Source organism: Diospyros lotus, chromosome 3, assembly GCF_014633365.1.
Source record: "Diospyros lotus cultivar Yz01 chromosome 3, ASM1463336v1, whole genome shotgun sequence".
Taxonomy (NCBI): Eukaryota; Viridiplantae; Streptophyta; class Magnoliopsida; order Ericales; family Ebenaceae; genus Diospyros; species Diospyros lotus.
The window spans coordinates 23,831,059-23,852,650 of NC_068340.1; the positions used below are offsets into that span (position 1 = coordinate 23,831,059).

The 21,592-nt window shown below is 35.6% G+C and overlaps 1 protein-coding gene across 1 annotated transcript; it reads right to left on the minus strand.

Annotated features, from left to right (window-relative positions):
• Window positions 1–10,963: 10,963 nt before the first annotated feature.
• LOC127797948 (zinc finger protein WIP6-like) lies at window positions 10,964–12,595 on the minus strand. Its single transcript, XM_052331186.1, has 2 exons — window positions 12,129–12,595; window positions 10,964–11,641 (listed from the first exon to the last, which is right to left on the minus strand). The coding sequence occupies exons 1-2, from the start codon at window positions 12,525–12,527 to the stop codon at window positions 11,213–11,215; spliced, it is 828 nt and encodes a 275-aa protein (XP_052187146.1). The 5' UTR covers window positions 12,528–12,595; the 3' UTR covers window positions 10,964–11,212.
• Window positions 12,596–21,592: the final 8,997 nt, after the last annotated feature.

A 21,592-nucleotide genomic window follows, 5' to 3' on the forward strand; every position in this document is an offset into this window, starting at 1 on the left:
CTTATTTAAGCAATAGGTTTGTATCTTCCTAGCTTAATGCTAGAGGGCTTATCCGGTGTGATAGGAGAGTTATAGTGTTTGCTTGAAAATCCTTAGTGGGAAGTTAAAGTAGTGGATTAGGCTTAATTAAGACGAACCACTATAAATCTTTGTGTTCTCTTGTGCTTGTGATTTTTCTTTTTTATCTTTTCAAGCATTTCTTGATTTCTCTCTTGCTTCACATATTTAATCCCTTCATTGAAAAAGATTTTACATTTTTCATTATTGTGTTTTCCATTATAAAAATGAGATTGTCTTTACACAGTTGATACCTCATCGTGCTATTTCAAAGTCTTGAGGTTTAACGAAGCCGTGGTCTTTATAAACGACATCTTCTTTTATCAAAAGAATTTTTATTATACCAATTCACCCCCTCTTGGTGTGTGTCATAGCACTTCTATTCTAACAAGAACATTTGATGATCCCAGGTCGGTGCGAGGTCATCGGCCCTAGATTATGACCAAGGCGACTCAACCTGAGTAAGTGGGGTTATGTTAGAACTATTGTATAGTCACTCCAACTCTTCTCACACTTGTTCGAGGTCAGTCTAATTTGGGAAATCTGGGTTTAGCCAGTAACTCGGTGCGGGATTTCTACTAGACGTCCGAGTTTGCTGGGAGGCCTAGGTGCCGAATCAACCAAGGAGTCCGGTCCAGCCAAAGGACATAGCCCCGTACTCAATCGAGGGATCCAGGTGAGCCTGCGGGCATAGGCATCGGATCTTTTGGTGATCTCGGGCTAGTTTGTGGTCATCGGCGCCAGATTGCCACTAGGCGACTTAACTCTGGTGAGCGGAATCATGTTAGAACCATCATATGGTCGTTCCACCTTTATCCCGCTTTCCTAGGGCCGGTCTACCTTAGGGAATCTTGGTTTGGCCAGAAGTCCAGCGTGGGATTCTTGCCAGACATCCGAGTTTGCCGAAAGGCTTAGGCGCTAGATCAACCAAGGAGTCAAGTCTAACCTAAAGGCATGGCATCGGACTCAAATGAGGGATTCGGGTGAGCCTGCAGGTATAAGCGTCAGATCTTCTAGTGATCTCGGGCCAACTCGTGGTCATCGGCACCAGATTGCCACTAAGCGACTTAACCTTCAAGAGCGGGTTGTGTTCTAGCCATCATACCTATATCACATTCTATGACACATACAAATAGTCGGGCACATGGAGATTTTACGTGGTTCAGCTTATAGTTTCACCCATTCCACGAGAATACAGGGGGTGTATTTTTTTTTTTCATTGGGGGATATCATTATAATGGAAAATTAAAAAAAATCCCAGCCCTCGACGTTAACCTGAAATTTTGGGAATATTTTTTTTTTTCAACATACACTTAACATAAATCATTCCCCAACAATCTCATTCTACCTTCTCAGCATATCAAACTTAAAAATGAATAAGGTAAGACAGGTAATATCATTATAAATGCGAAAGCAAGATCGAAACCTCAATTAATATATAGCTACGAGCGCTTTGTTTATAACATATAAATCGTACTATCGTTTTACATCACATCTTCAAAAAAATATATAACAACTGAATATCTTGCACATTATCAAAGGCTTATTATAGATCTAATATGTAAATGATGGTTATATCTCGAAAACATCTTTTCCCTTGACGTCTGCTTTCACTTAGAACGTTTGAATATTTTAGAGACATAGTCCAAATTAGATATTGAATCATTTAAGTGAGAGTTCAAAATATTTTCATGAATATATGCAATACTGTAAACAAACTGACATATCCTGACATGTCCCAGCCTAAGAAAATTCCATACAGCACTTAACCCATATCACGAGAAAAGTGGAATCTCTCTAAAGGCAACATAACCACATTAACACATTGGCATAACACAGTCCTAGCTTAAGAGGGACAACATCAACACATCTCCCTGACATCTTAGGAACAATTGTTACCACTTCTGTCACCGGAGGGTCAACATCAACGTAGGAACTCAGTACACCACAATCACGTCAGGGATTACGTTCCCACTCAAAAGCAACCTGGAAACACTACCCATTTCCAACACACATGCTAACGCCATAACCACAACATGTAATGATGCATTACATAAAACGATATTTCATCGTACGTATTTCGATGCACCTGTAAATAAACATTTTGGATGAACCACCCACATGAAATCCACCATTCACGTGCCAAAACCATTTGCATGAAACAAAATCAAGTATAGGGTTGAACCACCCACAATAAGCCAAGTTTTACTAGTGAAGCCACTCACAATAAACAAAGTTTGAAGTAGAAACTCTCACCTTGAACGTATCTCAGAATATCTTGATTCTCGTGCTTAATCTCGATTTTCGTGCAAAGTCTTAATAATCATACTATTACTCAATTTTGAGTCTCAGCATACTCTGACCATCATATTTATTCAAAGAATTGTCAACACCCATTTTTTTTTCCATATTTTTCTATTATTTTCCTCATATTTTTCCCTCAATAATTTCAAAATAAATACATTCACAAGGTTTTTCCCAAAATTTTTTCACCATAATTCATAAAATATTTTTTAAAAAAATACCTCATTTCACGCGCCCTCACACGCTAGCCACGCACCTTGCGCGTGAAAACCCGTGCGTGTACTGCATGCGCCGGTTGTCTTCTCAAGTTAGCCTTTCGCCACCAGCGACCAGAAAATTCCCTCGATCACACCACCTTGCAGATCTCTTCAAGTCGATCCAAGTGGTACCCTCATTTGCTCGAAGAAGCTACCGAAAAGCCCTCAATTGAACGGCCAAAGCCTCGATTCTGGCAACTGATTGCGAATCTGGCCAAGCTTCAAAACACCCTTGAACCAACTCCAAAATTCACCAAATGCTCCAGAATTTCTCCCAAAACATCGAGGAACAAAAGCCCTCTATCCAAAAGCTCAAAAATATTCCCAAACTCGAGTAATTTGATGCTCAATATTTGGCCAAAACCCTTGCTATTTATAGGCAAAATCAGGCCATCCCTTGGCCAATCACCGCCCATTGCTTCGCCCCTACGCTTCCTAGGCCAAAGATGGCCATATCCTGGCAAGATTCGGCCGTCCCATCGCCAGATTTGGCTCCACGTGCGGTGGCAAGTTGGCGGCCACTCTGCCGCAAGTTTGGAGAATTACACTTTCACCCCAAGCTTTTTCCAAATGCCATTTTGGCCCACATTTCAAGTCCTCAAACTTTGATATTTTATCACGTAAACCCCGAGTCTCATGCTTCACAATTGACCCAACGAATTTGGAAAAATAACATTTTCAACCCTTTTTCAACTAGAATAAAAAATTACACTTAGGCTCGAAAATTATTCTTAGGCCTATCCTCTAAGAATTTCCATTCGAAACCATTTCAGGGTTGTGTTATTCACAAAATTAGAGCCTCATCAGGGTTCCATATAGAATTCCCGAATGTCCCTCTCGACCTTTTGATTTTTTTTTTAGCTATATTTTAACTGTATCAAAAACTGTCTCTGTTTCGATTTCTTTCAATGCCATAAATCTCACCTTGGGACATTCATCAATCTAATATTATTTCTCTTAGATATCCAAGCTCCAAGGCATTCCCTGTAATTGATTCGATTACTCCTAACTTCGAGAAATACACTTTAAGCTCAAAACTTTGAAAAATTCTACTTTCGCCCTAAGATAAATTACACTTGTATCCATTAGAAATTCTTGGGTATTACAAATATGTTGTTAGTTTGCTTATATGTGGATGACTTAGCCTTCATTAGCAATAATTTGGTGATCCACGAGTTCAAAAGATTGATGAAGAAGGAGTTTGAGATGACAGATTTGGAGCTCATTGCACATTTCTTATGGCTAGAGGTAAAACAAGATGATGATGGAATATTCGTATCTCAAACTGGATATGAAATAACTTCTTGGAGAAATTTGGCATGATATAGTGTCATTCGGCAGATACCCCAATGGATTGTAGTGTCAAATTAACCCCCCCCCCCCAAAAAAAAGGGGGGGAAGTCCATAAATACAACATACTACAAGAGCATTGATTGGAAGATTGAGGTATTTGACTTGCACGAGGCCAAATATTCTATTCGAAGTTGGCTTGGTAAGCCGAATATGAAGGAGCAAAAGGGATAACACCTAATGGCAGAAAAAAGAATGCTATGATATATTAAAGGGATAATACAACATGGCATATTCTATGGTGTAGGAAACTTGGAGTTAGTTGGATACAGTGGCAGTGACTGTGCTGAAAGCCACGATGACCAAAAAAGCATAACGGTGTACGTGTTCTACTTGAAGGAATTGCATTTACGTGGTTGTCAAAGAAGCAATCCATAAACGCACTATCAATATGCGAGGCTGAGTATATCACAGCTTCATCATGTGCTTGTCATGCAATTTGGTTATGAAGATTGCTAAACTAACTAAAATTGGAACAAGTTATCCCAACGAGATTGTATATGGACTAGAAGTTTGCCATACCATTAGCAAAAAAACCAATTCATCATGAAAGGTTGAAATATATTGACACTCAATTTCACTATATCCGAGAACATATCAAGTTAAAAGAGATCGAGCTAGTACATGTGAAGACCACTAAACATGTAGCATCTCCAAAAATGATTGATTGAAGCAAGCCTTGAGATATTAAAGGTGCAAGTTTAAGGGGGGAGAATGATGGAAATTAAACTTGCATGGAGGAAATACTATCTTCTCCAAGAGGACTTCTCTCGAAGGATGTGCTGCCTTCTTCTCTAAGAGGACTTGTCGCGCAAGAATGATGTAAATTTTTTTAATATTTTATGTTGCCTATAAAAGGCTGTGTAATATCTCTCTTTTGGTGGTTTTGGACAACCCGAACAATACAAATCCTCTCTTAGAAAATACACAAGTTTTTGAGAGTGAGAGAGAAATGAGTAACAACTTACTCCAACATTGGCAACCATCAATAATTGCAAACAACTATCCTTAATTGTCGCAATCACCACTAATAATTGCCATGTGCCATCACCTACACTGCTTACCCCAGTACCTTTTTCAGAGTGCAATCTAGCTTCCAGCAGATCGTAGGTGACTCTTGTTGGAATTTTAGAGACATTGGTAGTTATGAAGTTAACGAACAAAAGCTGTAGAAAGAAAAAACATGAATGTGAAGGCTATAATCTCGTTATTTTTATTCATATCATCATGTCTTTAAATAGGCAATACATGTTAACTGAATAACAAGAAAATAGGATTTATTGCTAGACTTAAATTTAAAAAAAATGAAATTATCTTAACCCACTAAATCAGGAAACAGAATTTTGACCCAATCAATCCATTAAATCAGTAAACAGAATTTTGACCCAATCAACCCACTAAATCAGCAACTTTGAATCAATATTCAACATTCCTCCTTGATTCAAAGTTACAAAACTTCAACTTTTTATGGAGCACTTCTCTCCAAATTTCTTCCCAATTGTGAAGCACTTCTTGATGCACTTCTCATCACAATCAATACTTCCTTCAAATGTTGGAAAAAAAACTCAATTCAGTTTCATGGAGCACTTCTCTCCAAAAAATTCTTCTTGGTGCACTTCTCACCAACTGGAAGAGCGTTTCCTCTTCAATTACTGTAGGATTATTGATTCAAAGTTGCTGATTTAGTGGGTTGATTGGGTCAAAATTCTGTTTACTGATTTAGTGGGTTGATTGGGTCAAAATTCTGTTTCCTGATTTAGTGGGTTAAGATAATTTCATTTTTTTTAAATTTAAGTCTAGCAATAAATCTTATTTTCTTGTTACTCAGTCGACGTGTATTGCCTATTTAAAGACATGATGATATGAATAAAAATAATGAGGTTATAGCCTTCACATTCATGTTTTTTCTTTCTACAGCTTTTGTTCATTAACTTAATAACTACCAATGTCTCTAAAATTCCAACAGTGGTATCAGAGAATTCAATGATCTTAAGGAGCCTGTGAGAGAGAACCCATCAACTCCTTTATTTCTATGGCTTCCACCAACACATCATCTCTTTCACCACCAGTTTTTTATGGAGAAAATTATCAAGTATGGGCTATCAAAATGAAAACTCATTTGAGAGGTCTCAGTTTATGGCAGTGGGTCAAAAGTGGAAGGGAGATACCTCCACTTGGCAACAATCCTACGGCAATTGAAGAGGAAACACTCTTCTAGTTGGTGAGAAGTGCACCAAGAAGAATTTTTTGGAGAGAAGTGCTCCATGAAACTGAATTGAGTTTTTTTTCCAACATTTGAAGGAAGTATTGATTGTGATGAGAAGTGCATCAAGAAGTGAAGAGAAGTGTTTCACAACTGGGAAGAAATTTGGAGAGAAGTGCTCCATAAAAAGTTGAAGTTTTACAACTTTGAATCAATATTCAACATTCTCAGTGTGCCTTGGCACTCCTCTAACAGTTGATTTTCCTGCAAGAACCATCTTCATCTTTCTTACATACGTATATATATATATATATATACTAGTTTACATACTTGTATACATACATACATACATACATACTACTATATGGAAGAATAAATAGGTATTGCAGTAGATATATGAAACACATGTATGTATATGCATACCAGTCTTACATATGTATATACATATGCATAGTACGTTTAACCAAAACACAAACCAACATGGCTCTAATACTAATGTTAGAAAAAATAAAAAACACAAAATAAACAACTTACGAAGTTCTTCAGCAAAAATGAATTGAATCTTTGTCTAGTTTGTATTACCGGTAAAAAACGAAATGCTTCCCTTAATAGTACAAAAAGAACATATTGAAAGGATCCTTAGAGAATACTTTTTCAAAATCACATAATCTCTTATCTACTTCTCCATTTATATATGTGTGTGTGCGCGCGTGATAGAAGAATTTGGGTTTAGAATTTGTAAGCACTAAATTTTGAGAGAAAAAATGACAAATAGAGGGAATGAGATAATTCTTATTAACCAACATAATCAATAGAAATTCAAGAGGTCTCTTATATAGACATGTATATTACTCCACTAAGTTAGAAAATAGGAGAATATCTAACCCACTAAAGCAACTGAAACAACTTAAACAAACTTGACCAAGTCCTGCTTTACCAAATGTCAACTAAACAGACTTGACCAAGTCTTGCTGGGTTACATGGCTATCGCACGTATCATTCCCCCTCTACTTAGATTATCCTTGTCTGCTAGGATGAAGTCGAGTATGTCTTCAAGCATAAAAAATTGAGGTCATTGAAATCAATGTTCGAGAAGGAATTTCTTATCACAGTAATAGCATATAGGACCTTTTCCTTACGCTTTCGGACTTCTTGGCTTGTAATTCCTTTGAAGGAACTAGCATTATTAATGGTGTCGATGCAAGTCTTAAGCGTCGGGAGGGGAGGCAAAACTCTAGCGAAACTGTTGGGTCTTGATTTTGGTTGTTCGTGAAGTGGTTGGCTCAGGATCTTTTGTAGATGACTCAATTCCTCGATTAGCTGAGCAACTCCTATTGTCTCTGTCAAGGTCCTGGGTTTTTGATTTTTATGTTTAAGCAGATGTCATCTTGGAGTCCTGCCACGAAGCAACTAATTAGAAAATTTTCAAGCAGGTCATCTACTCAGTGGAAAAGTTTCTCGAAGGCTTCCTGATAATCTGCAACTATTGAAATTTTCTCAAGGAAAGTAGTCAATGTTGTTTTACTTTTATATACTTAGTTTTGATGATGAAAAATAATATTTTATTTAATCCCTAAGTTACGAATCAAGGTTGTGGTTTTCAACATAAATCAATTTCAATATCAAGTATTATTTTGTGAGAATGAAAACCAAATGAATTTCAAGTATCGAGAATTCAAAGTCATATTTTTCTAAGTCTGGAAGGTTAGAGCACCTTATAAGGAGATATATATGAAAATGTTTTAGTTTTAGAAAACTAACTCCCGGTAATTCAATAGTTAACATTCATTACTGATAAAATGACTTTTAACGAATTTTTCAAGAAATAGAAAGTGTATATCTTAGAGATGGTAAAATCGCAAAATCCTAAGTTCCTACCAAAACCCAAATTCTACTTTTTTATTCTTATGGATTTTGATTTTTTAGATATTTTTATTGAATCCAAATGGGGGGTACTTTCTTATTTACATTTATGTATTAAAGTAAATGGAAGGTAAAATATAAATTAAACAAAATAAGGACATTTACTTAAACTAAAGAAATGTAAATATGTGGTGATGTTTTGTATTAATCAAGTGTGCTTCTACATGTTATCTGTTAAGTTTCCAAATTTTTCAAGAAGATAGTCGACTATGTTGTTTAGTGTTGTCGACTATGCATAAGGATAGTCGACTATGCTTGTTTAATCTGTCGATTATATTTCATTCTGTCGACTATTGTGTAAGGATAGTCAACTATGTTATTTCATCTGTCGACTATGTTTGTTCATGAATTTCAAAATTTTCTTTGTAATTTTTGATCTGTCGACTATGTAAAAGGATCTGTCGACTATAAGAAGTTTTGGTTGAGCAATAGTCGACTATGCTTTTCTGTCTGTCGACTATGGCTAGTTTTATTTGATAAAATAGTCGACTAACCTATTTTCTCCATCGACTATGTGTTTCACAGAAACTTACAACGTCTAGTTTTTCAATCTCCAACGGCTAGTTTCTCATTCTCCAACGGTCACAAACGACTTCATTTCTCTTCAATCTTGTGGGAAGCTTATAAATACAAGTCATGGATGATTAAGAGAAAGCTAATGAACGGGAACGAATTGATTTAAGCTTACATTTTATATTCGTTTGTATTTACAGTGTCCTGTGCTTTCATTGTTATACTTTTCTCTCCAAGGCTTCGTTCTATTATTGTTAATACATTCATTTAAGTCTTGTTTAATCTTAAGAGACATTGTAATTAAGAGATTCATCTCTTAGATTCTCTCATATTCTATATTTCCTATGCTTCCTAACTTGTGTAGCTAGAGGGCCCATTTTGAGTGGGAGGTTTTGTATTTCCTAGCTAGGTACTAGAGGGCTTGCTTCTATAAGTAAGAGATTGTAATTCCTAGTCTTGGACTAGAAGACCTACTTGGTTTAAGTAGGGGGTTTTAGTGGATTGTTTGCAAAATCCTTAATAAGGAGCTAAGGTAGTAGATTAGACTTGGGTTAAGCCGAACCACTATAAATCCTTGTGTTTCTTGTGCTTGTGCTCTTTGATCTATTTATCTTTTCAAGCATTTCGTTTTTCCTCATTTGGTTCACATATTTATTTTTTGTAAACTTTCATCTGTCACTTTTATATACTTCACGTTTTATTTCATAAAACCTCAATTTGTGTTAAAAAGCTTTTCAAGTTCAATTAAGTTTTTAAAATAACCAATTCACCCCCCTTCTTAGTGTGTGCCATAGCACCTCCCGTTCTAATAGTCAAGGTTTCTGACAGATCTTCGTAATCGATTGGGCCAAAACATAACAATACAACTTTGGTGAATTCTTCCCATGTGAGTGGACCACAAAATTTTATCAACCACCTATGCCATTGTAATACAATATCTTCCAAATGAAAAGAGACTAGTTGAACTTGTTGGGCAGGTTCAATGTTGTGGAAATCAAAATATTGCTTCTGCCTTATAGACCCAGCCAGTTGGATCTTTGTCGTTAAATTTTGGGAATAATAATTTGAGGTGTTGATGTGGGCAGTCATTGGTGTTATTTCGTCGAGAAGAACCTTCAGCTACAAAGGGGGTGATTTTGGGTTGGCGAGTGGTTGGACTTGATGAGGGTCAGATAGCTTGAAGCTCGGTTAACACCGTTTGCAAAGTAGCGTGAATCTAATCAATGATTGACTTATGTCGAGCCAAGATTTTGTGGACTTCATTATGAAATTTAGCATTGATTTTGCCATCGAAACTTTGCTCTTATATCAATGATAGAAGAATTTGGGTTTAGAATTGGTAAGTACAGAATTTTGAGAGAAAAGAGGAAAAATAGAGGGAAGGAGAAAATTCTTATTAACCAACATAATCAATACAAATTCAAGAGCTTTTTTATATAGACCTGTATATGAGTTCACTAAATTAGAAAATAGGAGAATATCTAACCCACTAAAGCAACTAAAACAACTTAAATAAACTTAACCAAATCTTGCTTGACCAAGTGTTAACTAGATAGACTTGATCAAGTCTTGCTGGGCTACTGTTCATTAATAGTCATTGAGCCTTTATGGGTGGGCTGACCCAGACTCAAATCCAGATTCAAATATGTTGCATGAACAATGCATGTCAAGACATAATATTTGATGGTTGAAGATAGTAAGTTAAAGGCCCAAGGAGCTACAGTGCCGAAAAGTGACAAAATGGGGATGATATACATATATAAAGATGGTGCTAGGCCCATGACCATGGAACATATTATTAGCAGCAAGAAGACAAGAAGAGATATTAGGCTGTATGAATCTGCTTGAATTTTTGGTCTGATATATAAGGAAAAAATAACAAAGGTGAAACACTTTGGGTGAAACGCCAGAATCAGAATGCTTCAGTGGTCCATCGTTACCCTCTGACAAAGGACTCGATCAATGTGGTAGTGGTAGTAGCCGAAGCTCGAGATCAGACTGACCCACTCATAGGAATCACAGTCAGAGAGAGAGAGAGAGAGAGAGCAAAAGGATTTGGGAGGAGAGTGTCTGCATTATGTGTATAAGGGAAATCAAAGACAAAGAACAGTAGAATCTGAGAACTACTGTTCTGTTCAAGTGTCTTCATGTCTGCCTTTTTCTGAACTTACTGAATTCACTTGTCCAAAATAGTGACCCCCTCTCTCTCTCTCTCTGATAATTCCAATTGTTTTGTGAAAGAAACTTTTTGAGATAATCAAACAGCCACTTCCCGAATTAACACACACAACTGTGGCTTTCACCATACTGTCTGTCTACTTCGATCTCTCTCTCTCTCTCTCTCTCTCTCTCAAACTTCACAGAACGAGAAATGGATATTGACATGGTTTTACTCATCGGAGAGTTGGGTGATTGGGATAGCAATATTGAGCCTACAAGTTTCAAATTTAAATGTCGTAAATCTCAGTTGCTGGTATTATCTTAATTATCGAGAAAAGATAGTGATCACAATAGACAGTAGTACTCTAAAGTACTAACAAAACTATAGCTTTCACATGCATCAAAATTAAGATCGCAGAGCCATGGCCCATGGCTGCAGCCACCATTAATTTCCAGGCTCTTCCTCCTTGTCGCCGCTATCTTCTTTTTCCTCAAAAGTCTGGCTGTGGGGCGCATGGCCATCGCCGAAGGCCCGGACATGGTCTTGCAGTGATCTCTTGTGCTTGAAATCGGAGCCGCAGATGCAGAACCACAGCTTGCCGCAGTTCTTCTCGTGAGTCCTCCAATCCCCTCTGACTGCAAATGGCTTCCCGCATTTTCGACACCCAAATGGCTTCTCGCCGTGCTTCCTCTTATAGTGTGTTTGAAGCGTTCTGAAGTCTTTCAATGGCTTTGATCTCGGGTGTTGGATGTTGTTCTTGCAGCCCTCCACGCAGCAATAGCATGGCAGCCTCAGCATGCTCGACGCTGGTATTGTTCCTCTCAGTGATTCTGGCCCCTTTCTGTATTGTGATCCGTGCCCCCACATATGCATCTGCTTCCATAATACGTACATATATAAAGAAAAATCACTAGTATATATATGAAGAAGCATATAACTACAAGAACAAAATCACATATAGACCCTAATTAAGGGTTAGTCCGGTGATAAGAGATTATATAAATAACATTATACCACTTGAGACACAATAAAGGAGCAATTAAGGAAGATTCTCAAACTCGAGAACTAGGGCTCACTTATGTTATTTGCATAGCATTAAGCTACAACTCTAATAATTGTAAGAGCTTATAACAGCCTCCTCCACATCGCCAAAACTTAAACTTTCGTGGGGCAAGCCATACAAGGATGTATAAATTTCCATGGACTTACCTGCTATACACAATTTATGGTCTATAGCAAAAGAAAAGGGTGTGCACACACCCTCAAACACACACATATAGGGATATATGAATTTAGGATTACATCATGAAGTAGAAACTAATTAAAAGGATGATGTGGGAGAAGATTGAAGAAGAGGTACCTGCATGTTGTTAAAACGGTTGAAGGTTTTGTTGCAGACAGAGCAAGAGAACTGAGTTGGGCCAACAAGGATCTGAGTTGGGGTGGGAATCCAGTACTGGCCCTGCAGTGCAAGAGCAGCTATGTTGCTACTAGTACTAGAAGTAGTAGTAGGGTTTGGCGGAGGACCAATATGAAGAGCAACTGTCACATCATCTTGGCCAGTGCTGCTGCTACCAATACTAGTAGGCAGCTGAGGCTGGATGCTGCTGCTGCTGTGTTTGGAGAGGTGGTGGTGTTGGCCTGGAGGGCCAAGGGAGAGTAGAGTGGAGTAGCTGTCTTCTTCATCTTCTTTATCGGCTTCCAAACAGGCGCTCTCGCTTGAGGATAATATGTATGTGAAGTGGGGATCAGTTTGCATGCTGATGATTACTATTATTATTAGTAGTAGTACATTGGGGGAGCAATGAGAAGGGGGAGAATTAGGGTTTTTTTTTTTTTTTTCTAAATGATAAAAGTGTGAGTGATTGCTCAATTGTTATATAGCCCTTTCTATCTCACTCACTCACACTTTTGTCATTGGAAAAAAAAAAAAAAAGGCTGCAAAAGCGATTTGCTGCAATGGAAGATTTCACACTGCAGAATGCAAACCATGAAGTCACCATCTCCATCAAATATATATAATATATAATAAAAATGTCGGGTGACCTTTACTCAGAAGCTTCAAGTACGTACTCGGATTGGACGTCTTGCATGGCTTTGGCATATGCGTATGAGATCGTGTATGTATATAAATAATGATAGCTAAAGCTTGAAACGACGGCAACGGCGTTATAAATATATACAATGCATATATAATGTGGTCGTATGTCAACTCAACACTACTACTAGTTCACCATGTGAACTCTTTCCCTGATAAGGAGATGCTCTACTGTAGAAGAGAAAGCGGGCGAGAAACATTAAGTAATGCCTCCTCGCCCAACCAATGTAATTATATATAGAGGATGCATGCCTGCTGCCTAATTAATCTTGTTTATATTAATAATGATCCATTATGGGAGACGCTGGTTTCCTCCAAATTTGACTTGTGCAGCAGTATATATTTTTATACCAATGAGCATTCAATTGATCAACATATATATATATACATATATATATATATGCTTCCTTCCCTTCAAACTGTATTATTGTATTCTGTAGGAATCCTATTCAGGTTTTCTGAATAGGGTTATATATTCAACTACCGTGTTTAATTTGGCTGAATTATGTAATCTAATGCGGAGTATATATGTATTTGAGTGTATGTTGTGTATATGCGCTTATAGAGAGAGAGAGAGAGAGAGAGAGTCTGTTCAAGGCCTTACAAAGTGATCATTGTAAATATACATATATATATATATGCATATGTATGTGTGTGTAACTATATACATATGAAAATGAATTGGTCACACGAAAGGTGATAGCTCAGGTGGTGATACGTTTCTAATAGAGATTTGAGTTTAAGATTCAAGTTTAATGTTTAAGTAGTCAATTAGTTCACGTGTTGAAGAGTGGATCAAGGGTTAATTATGATGCTATTTTAAAATGACTCCTCATAATTTATTTTTAAAATATCTTAAAATGATTAGCATGTTAAACCGACCCGACACCCTTTTTCAGCCGATCCCCACTTGATGAATAGTTAATGATGTGTGTCTAGGTTGGAGGGGGCGAGTGCATGTTTTGAGCAGCTCCACATTAATTGAAGCCTGCATTACATTACATAGGCATGTGTTGTGTATATATATATATATATATATCCAGAAGCCTAAATTTATGGTATCATCAGTACACATTTGCGCTGTTGCCAAATAGGCTTTCCTTCTACTTTCTTGTACTCTCTCAGTGAAGCGTCTTATCACCAAGTACATAAGCTCAACCCTGGTCTGGCCTAAACTGGGAAACACAATAATGCAATCCCACTGCCTTGCCCTAAAACTCACAAGCAGTAGCTCATCCATCCTGTTCAAATTCTTCAGTTTCATGCCCAAATACATGAGCTGGGCTTTATGTCAACAACTCTCAGTTGATAAAGATGAGAATGGCACGGTCTGCTTTCAAGCTCAAGCAAGCTGGTTAGATAGCATGTTCCCCCAATGTGGGGAACAGATGCACATGAAAGCAACAAGTACCTCATCTCTCATCTCATCATGGAACCAATTATGCAGTGAAATTCTCCCTTCAACATGCATGATATATATATATGTAGTAATTAGTAGCTTGTAACAACATGTCATGTGCATTTATTCATCTCAATTTATGTGGGTGGGTGAGTTTTGTTATATGAATTTTAATTCTTCGATCGGTAGATTTTATGTTATTTGATCAAACAAGTTTTATAGCTTATGTGTCGATCACAATAAAGCGAACCTTCCATTTTATTTTATTAATTTGAAGGGAGATGGCGACCTAATTGAGTATTAATTAATTAAGAATATATACTGAGAGTGATTGGACAATGCATGGATAGAGAAGAGGAGAAAGTAGAGAAAGCAGCATATATAGCAGCGCTGTGGCAGACGTAGGATACGGTAGAGCAGTTTGGGAATGAGTAAGTATGAAGATGGGAAAGGGAAAGGAAAGGTTGCCAAGGCTCTGGTCTTGTTTGGAAATGGCAACTTGGGGAAGCCAACATTTGTGGCATCTAAGTGCTCTCTCACCCACTGCTACTACTGCACTGCTTTAATTCGCTGCTTAAATCCCTGTTGCTTTCTTCCTTTCACGCTCGGTTCTAGAGAACTTTTACCCTCTGGGGTACGCTGCGTTTGGAACAAAGCACAAAATATCAAAATAGCATCCGCCATATATTAAAATTCGATGATGATATGAATTTTTAATTGGTAGGCGGAATTAATTGATTGAGTGGGTAAAGTATTCAAATACGATATTCTGTCAATTGTTATAAAAGGGTAAATTTTAGTCTAATCCGAGACACTTCAATAATTAAAAAATATATTATTTGATTTTTAAAATATAAAATGTCATATCTCAAGTATTAATAATTATTATTTTATTTTTACCATGATTGAGAGTAAACAAATTCGTTATCTATTGCATATAAAATATCACCTAACATAAAAGTTATATCAGCAAAACATATCAAATAAGACCCTAATACATAAATATGGCATTTGATTCGTCAACAATTAAAAAATTTAATATTTGGTTTCTAATATGAAAAAAAAAATGATCAAATTTGATAAAAAAAATTACATGAATTTTATAAAAAACCTAAAAATTTTATAAAAAATACTTAAAAATATTCAAAAAATACCTAAATTTCATAAAAAATATCTAAAATATTAAAAAAAACCTAAATATTTCATACAAACAAATAAAAATAATTAAAAAAACTAAATTTTATAAAAATACCTAAACATTTCACAAAGACCTAGAAATATTAAAAAAAGGACCTAAATTTCATTAAAAAAAAACTTAAAATTTTAATAAAAAAAATATCTGAATATATTCAATTCAAAACCTAAATTTCATTAAAAAAACATAAAAGTATCCAAAAAAAAGACCTAAATTTCATAAAAAGACCTAAAATTTTCATTAAAAAATACCTAAAATGAAATTTAGGTCCATTTATGAAATTTAGGTCTTTTTTGAATATTTTTATGATTTTTTAATGAAACTTAGGGCTTTTTAAAAATATTTTAGGTATTTTTTATTAAATTATAGGTCATTTATGGAATTTAGATCTTTTTTTATTATTTTTAGGTATTTTTATGAAATTTTTAAGTTTCTTTATTAAATATAGGTCTTTTTCAAATATTTTTAAATCTTTTTTATGAATTTTTAGATCTTTTTATGAAATTCAAGTCTTTATTTTTATTATTCTTAGGTTCTTTAATGAAATGTAGATTTTTTTTATCAAATTTGGTCTTTTTCAATACCAATGGCCAAATGTTAAATTTTTTAATTGTTAAAAGACCAAATGTCATATTTACGTATTAAACCTCATTTGATGTATCTCGCTAACATGTTTTCTTTTTTTTTTTTTTATGTGACGTGACATCTTACATAGTGTAAGTAACGGCTCCATTTATTCTCAGCCATGATAAGGATTTAAAATAATAATTTTTAATAATTAAGGTATCAAATCTTGATGTTTTGTATCTCAAGAACCAAATGCCATATTTTTTAATAGTTGATGGGCCATCATATGTATTAATCCTAAATTTTAAACACCATCCCTAAAGTTTGTCTAAATTACATTGATTATCCTTCTAATTTGAAATATATCACTCACATTTCTTGTTATTGATAGACTAACTAAATTGACTACTTTGCCCCTGTATATAAATCATGTTTCTCTCTTTCTTTCATCTTTGCTCTTTTTTCTCCATTTTCTCATCTTTTTTTCTCTTTCTTCTCTCGCATGTTGATGGTTGTTTCTAGTTGATAACTTTCTCATCTCTCTATATATCTTTTTTGCAAAAAACTTATTAATTGAGGTTTATGTCTAATTAATGGTCAAAAACCCTATTGCAATCTAGCTAAGAGTTCCCCCCCTCTCCCTCTTTCTCTCTTTTCAAAACAAAAACCTAGATTCTTCAAGCTCAAATTCAATCTCGGTGTGTCTATATATATTTCTGGATTAAAGTATGTTAGACCAGGAGGTGTTATGGCACACACCAAGAAGGGAGGTGAATTGGTTATATTAAAAATTGAAGTAGAGAAACAGAGATATCAACCGTGTAAAAACAATCTTGTTTTGTGAAAAGTAAATATGAAATCTTATGAATGAATGAATTAAGTAGGGATAAAAATGCTAACACGAACAAATAAAAACATGAAGCACAGAAGACAAAAGATTTATAGTGGTTCGGCTTTCCAAGCCTAGTCCACTACCTTAGCTACCCACTAAGGATTTTGAAGCAAATTCACTATCAACCCCTTACTCAGCCTGAGTAGGTCCTCTAGTTCGTGATTAGGAAAAACTTACAAACCTCCCAATATAATGGGCCCTCTAGCTTACGCTAGGATAATTACAGTAATCGTGAAAAAGAGAGTCTAAGAGTACAAACTCTTAGTTACAAGCTCTCTCCAACTAATAAATTTAGGCTTACAATTAATGTAACAGTGTATACAAAGCCTCAGAAATGTAAATACAGAGAGAGAAGATATTAATCGCTCGATGTAAAAATGAAAGCTCGGTGGTTGAAGATATTAAATGTTTTCCAATAGCCTTCAATCGATTCTCCCAACCCATATTTATAGTTGATGGTAGATAGATCCAAAAATTCGACCGTTGTGGTGGTTGGGCAAGCATTAAATGCACTAAAAACTAGCCGTTATTGATTTCTGAGAAACAAATAGTCAACAGATAAAATGGGTTAGTCGATTATTTCTTCAAATAAAACTAGGCATAGTCGACAAACAAGAAAGCATAGTCGACTATTTTTCAACCAAAACTTCTCATAGTCGACAGATCCTTTTACATAGTCGACAGATAAAAAATACAAGAAAAATTTTGAAATTCATGAACAAACATAGTCGACAGATGAAATAGCATAGTCGACTATCCTTACACAATAGTCGACATAATGAAATATAATCGACAGAGGCCATATATAGTTGACAGATTAAACAAGCATAGTCGACTATCCTTATGCATAGTCGACAGCACCAAACAACATAGTCGACTATCTTTTGGAAAATCTGGAAACTTAACAGATAACATGTAAAAGCACACTTGATTAATACAAAACATTACCACATATTTACATTTCTTTAGTTTAAATAAATGTCCTCATTTTGTTTAATTTATATTTTACCTTCCATTTACTTTAATACATAAATGTAAATAAGAAAGTACTCCCCATTTGGATTTAATAAAAATATTTAAAAAATCAAAATCCATAAGAATAAAAAAGTAGAATTTGGGTTTTAGTAAAAACTTAGGATTTTGCGATTTTACTACCTCCAAGATATACACTTTCTATTTCTTGAAAAATTCGTTAAAAATCATTTTATCAGTAATGAATGTTAACTATTGAATTACCGGGAGTTAGTTTTCTAAAACTAAAACATTTTCATATATGTCTCCTTATAAGGTGTTCTAACCTTCTAGACTTAGAAAAATATAACTTTGAATTCTCGATACTTGAAATTCATTTGGTTTTCATTCTCACAAAATAATACTTGATATTGAAATTGATTTATGTTGAAAACCACAATCTTGATTCATAACTTAGGGATTAAATAAAATATTATTTTTCATCATCAAAACTAAGTATATAAAAGTAAAACAACAAAATAACCCGAAACAAAATTTTGGATTCTTCAAACCCAAATCCAAGCTCTCTCACTCTCTTTTAACTCAATTTCTATATATGTATTTCTAAGTCTAAAGAGCACACAAATTTATCTAATTTTGTCTTCAAACCCAAATTCAATCGCCCTCTCTCTCTTTGTGTCTTGAGTTCGAATAACACCACAAACCCAAATTATTCTATGTCATTCCAACTCAAAACAAAGGTCTAAGTTTAATATTTCTCTTTAATTCTATATTTTTTTTTTTAACTCCCAAATCAATCTAGCTTCTTCAAGATTTTATTTAGGTTTCATTAGCTAGGTGGTCAATGATGCTATCTATCAGTAGTCATTAATGGTACCTTTTTTGTTTTAATTTTAATTTTTTAATTACAGGGGTATTTTGAAATTTTTAATAAAATTAACCCCAACTACTTGAGGTATATGATACACAGTAACTAAGCTTAAAAGAAGTTTGTGACATTTTTTAAAACATAAGATAGTCAATTAAATTTAAACAAACCTCAAAAATATGAAATTTATCCTTGCTAAAATTGAAACAAACGTATGTATTTTAAACACTTTGTCCACCTAGCTAGCTCACCAATTTGTTAAAAGTATTATTAAATTTTGTACGATCGAGGTTGTCCCTTATTAGTATTAACTATTAAACTTGAACATGTACATACCACTTGAATCTATATACTTAAATTGGATCAATATTGGCATACACATACACAACAAAAATTTGTATAAAATTCATAATATTTAATCTATTGAATTTTATGTTGGCAATCTTTATTCGAGCCATAATATTGGCTGATTGCAGAGGTAAAAGTCACAAATGAATAAGAAGGCCCACATGAAGAGATCAGCCAAGTTATTGAGCATGAGTTCGTCAAATAAAAATTTAACATTTTTTTTCATTAGAATCCCTTAGCCAGTAATCTTAGGTTCCATTAGAGTAGTTTAAATTTTTAAAAAGATTATTCTGTTTGATTTCGGGTATTTTTTATTTTAATCATAATAAAAATATTTTCTAACACAGTATAATAATAAAAAAATTAACACAAAAATAAAAAAAAAAAAACACGAATTTAAGATTGAATCTTAAAAATCTTAAAGCATTTTAGAAGTCTGAATAATGATATTCAAACATCTTAAAAGCAATACAAATGTCCAAAATAGATTTAATAGATGTTTGAATCAATTCTAGATAGTCAGTCATGCATGTCCGAACCTTTACATATATAGACATGCAGGGGCGGATTTACGTGTGAGCTGCCCTGGGCTGAAGCCCAGGGCAGCCCACAAGAAAAATGGATTAGATAGGCTAAATTTTAGCCTTATTTGACCCCAGCCCACCGGCCCAACCCCTAGCCCACCCTAGCCCCCCTCTGGAACCCTTCTCTTATCCAGTCCGCTTCTTCTTCCTCTCCCGACCTCACTCTTGCTCTCTCTCAGACTCTCACCCTCGCCGCGACGCCGCCTCTCGTCTCGCTCTCTGCCTCCTCTCTCTTTCTCGTCTGGCGTCGGGCGTTCGCTTTCGCTGGCCCTCGCTCTCTGCATCTCTCTTGCTCGCCCTCAGCCCCTCGCTTTCTTCATCTCTCTTGCTCGCGCTCGCCACTCGTCCTCGACCCCTCTTGCTCTCGCCTCTCGCTTGCCCTCGCTGAGCTCGCTCTCTGCCTCTCTCGCTCGCCCTCGCCCTCGCCCTCGCGGCCTCGTCCTCTGCCTCTCTCGCTCTCCCTCGCCCTCGCGGCCTCGTCATCTGCCTCTCTCGCTTGCCCTCGCCCTCGCCCTCGCCCTCGCGGCCTCGCCCTCTACCTCTCTCGCTGGCCCTCACCCTCGCCCTCGCGGCGGCACGGCCTCGCCCTCGCCTCTTGCTCTCGCTAGACCGCTCTCACCAGTAGTCGGCCCTAGCAGCCTAGGTAATTTTTTTGTTTTTTTTTTTTTTTTTTGCCTCTGCCTCTGCTTTACAAGTAAAATAAATTGTTTGTGGGTTTTGTCTTGTTGATTGATTAATTTGATTCGTTCGTTCGTTAAAGCTACTGTCTGTTTTGAGCAATTTATAAATAATTTTTTTGCTAATTTTGTGTCTGCTTGGATTGGAGTTGGCTGTTTGACTGCTGCATTCAGTTAGGATTAAGAATTTAGGAATACAATTGTCAATTGTTAATTTGTTTGTTATATTGGCCTTGCATTTGGCTCAAATTAAATATTTTAATTGTTCGATTATTGAATTATGTTATTTTTTGTTTGTGTATCTTAGAATTTAGAATGGAACAACAACCTTCTGCGAAGAAAGGAAAAACATTGTTATCTTTTTTCAGAAAGAGAGATCATCATACTAGTGAAAGTACTTCAATTGATGATGTGCAAAATCGATCTAGTGAATTTACACCAATTTCTTCAAGTTTATCTCTTGAAATTGAACTTTCTCCATCTTCAAATCCTGAATGTCAATGGTCTTCTTGTATTGAACGGGATCCGGGGAAAAGAAAACAAATTTGTGAATATCCTATTAATGCACGGGATGAGATTAGATAGGCATATCTACTAGCTGGGCCATATCAACCATTACTTTTGAATTACAAGAAGACCACTTTTGGAAATCAATGTCGGAGTTTTCAGAAAAATTGATTCAATCAATTTAGGTGGTTAGAATATTCACCTTCAGAAGACAAGGCATATTGTTTTTACTGTTTTCTACTTCTGAATGATGGTCATTCATCAAATATTTCGACGTTGGCTACTGTGGGATTTGACAATTGAAAGAGGATTAACCAAGGAAATAAATGTGCTTTTCTTACTCATGTTGGTTCTTCACCTTCGTCGCCCCAGTTGAATTGTGTGAGAATGACTGAAGATTTAATGAATCCGTCTCAACATATTGAAAGGGTAATTCATTCACAAATAAAAGAGGAATCTCAGAAAAATCACTTGCACCTAAGGGCTTCAGTTATAGCTGTCAGGTTACTAGCACTTCAAGGTTGTGCCTTTAGAGGTCACGATGAATCTTCATCTTCATTGAATCGTGGAAATTTTATTCAAATGCTTAAGACTTTTGGACAATTGAGTATGGAAGTTGATAAAGTTATATTAGATAATGCTCCGAAAAATGCTCAATATATTGCTCCAAATATTCAGAAGGATATTTTGCATATTATGGCTAATAGAGTACGATAG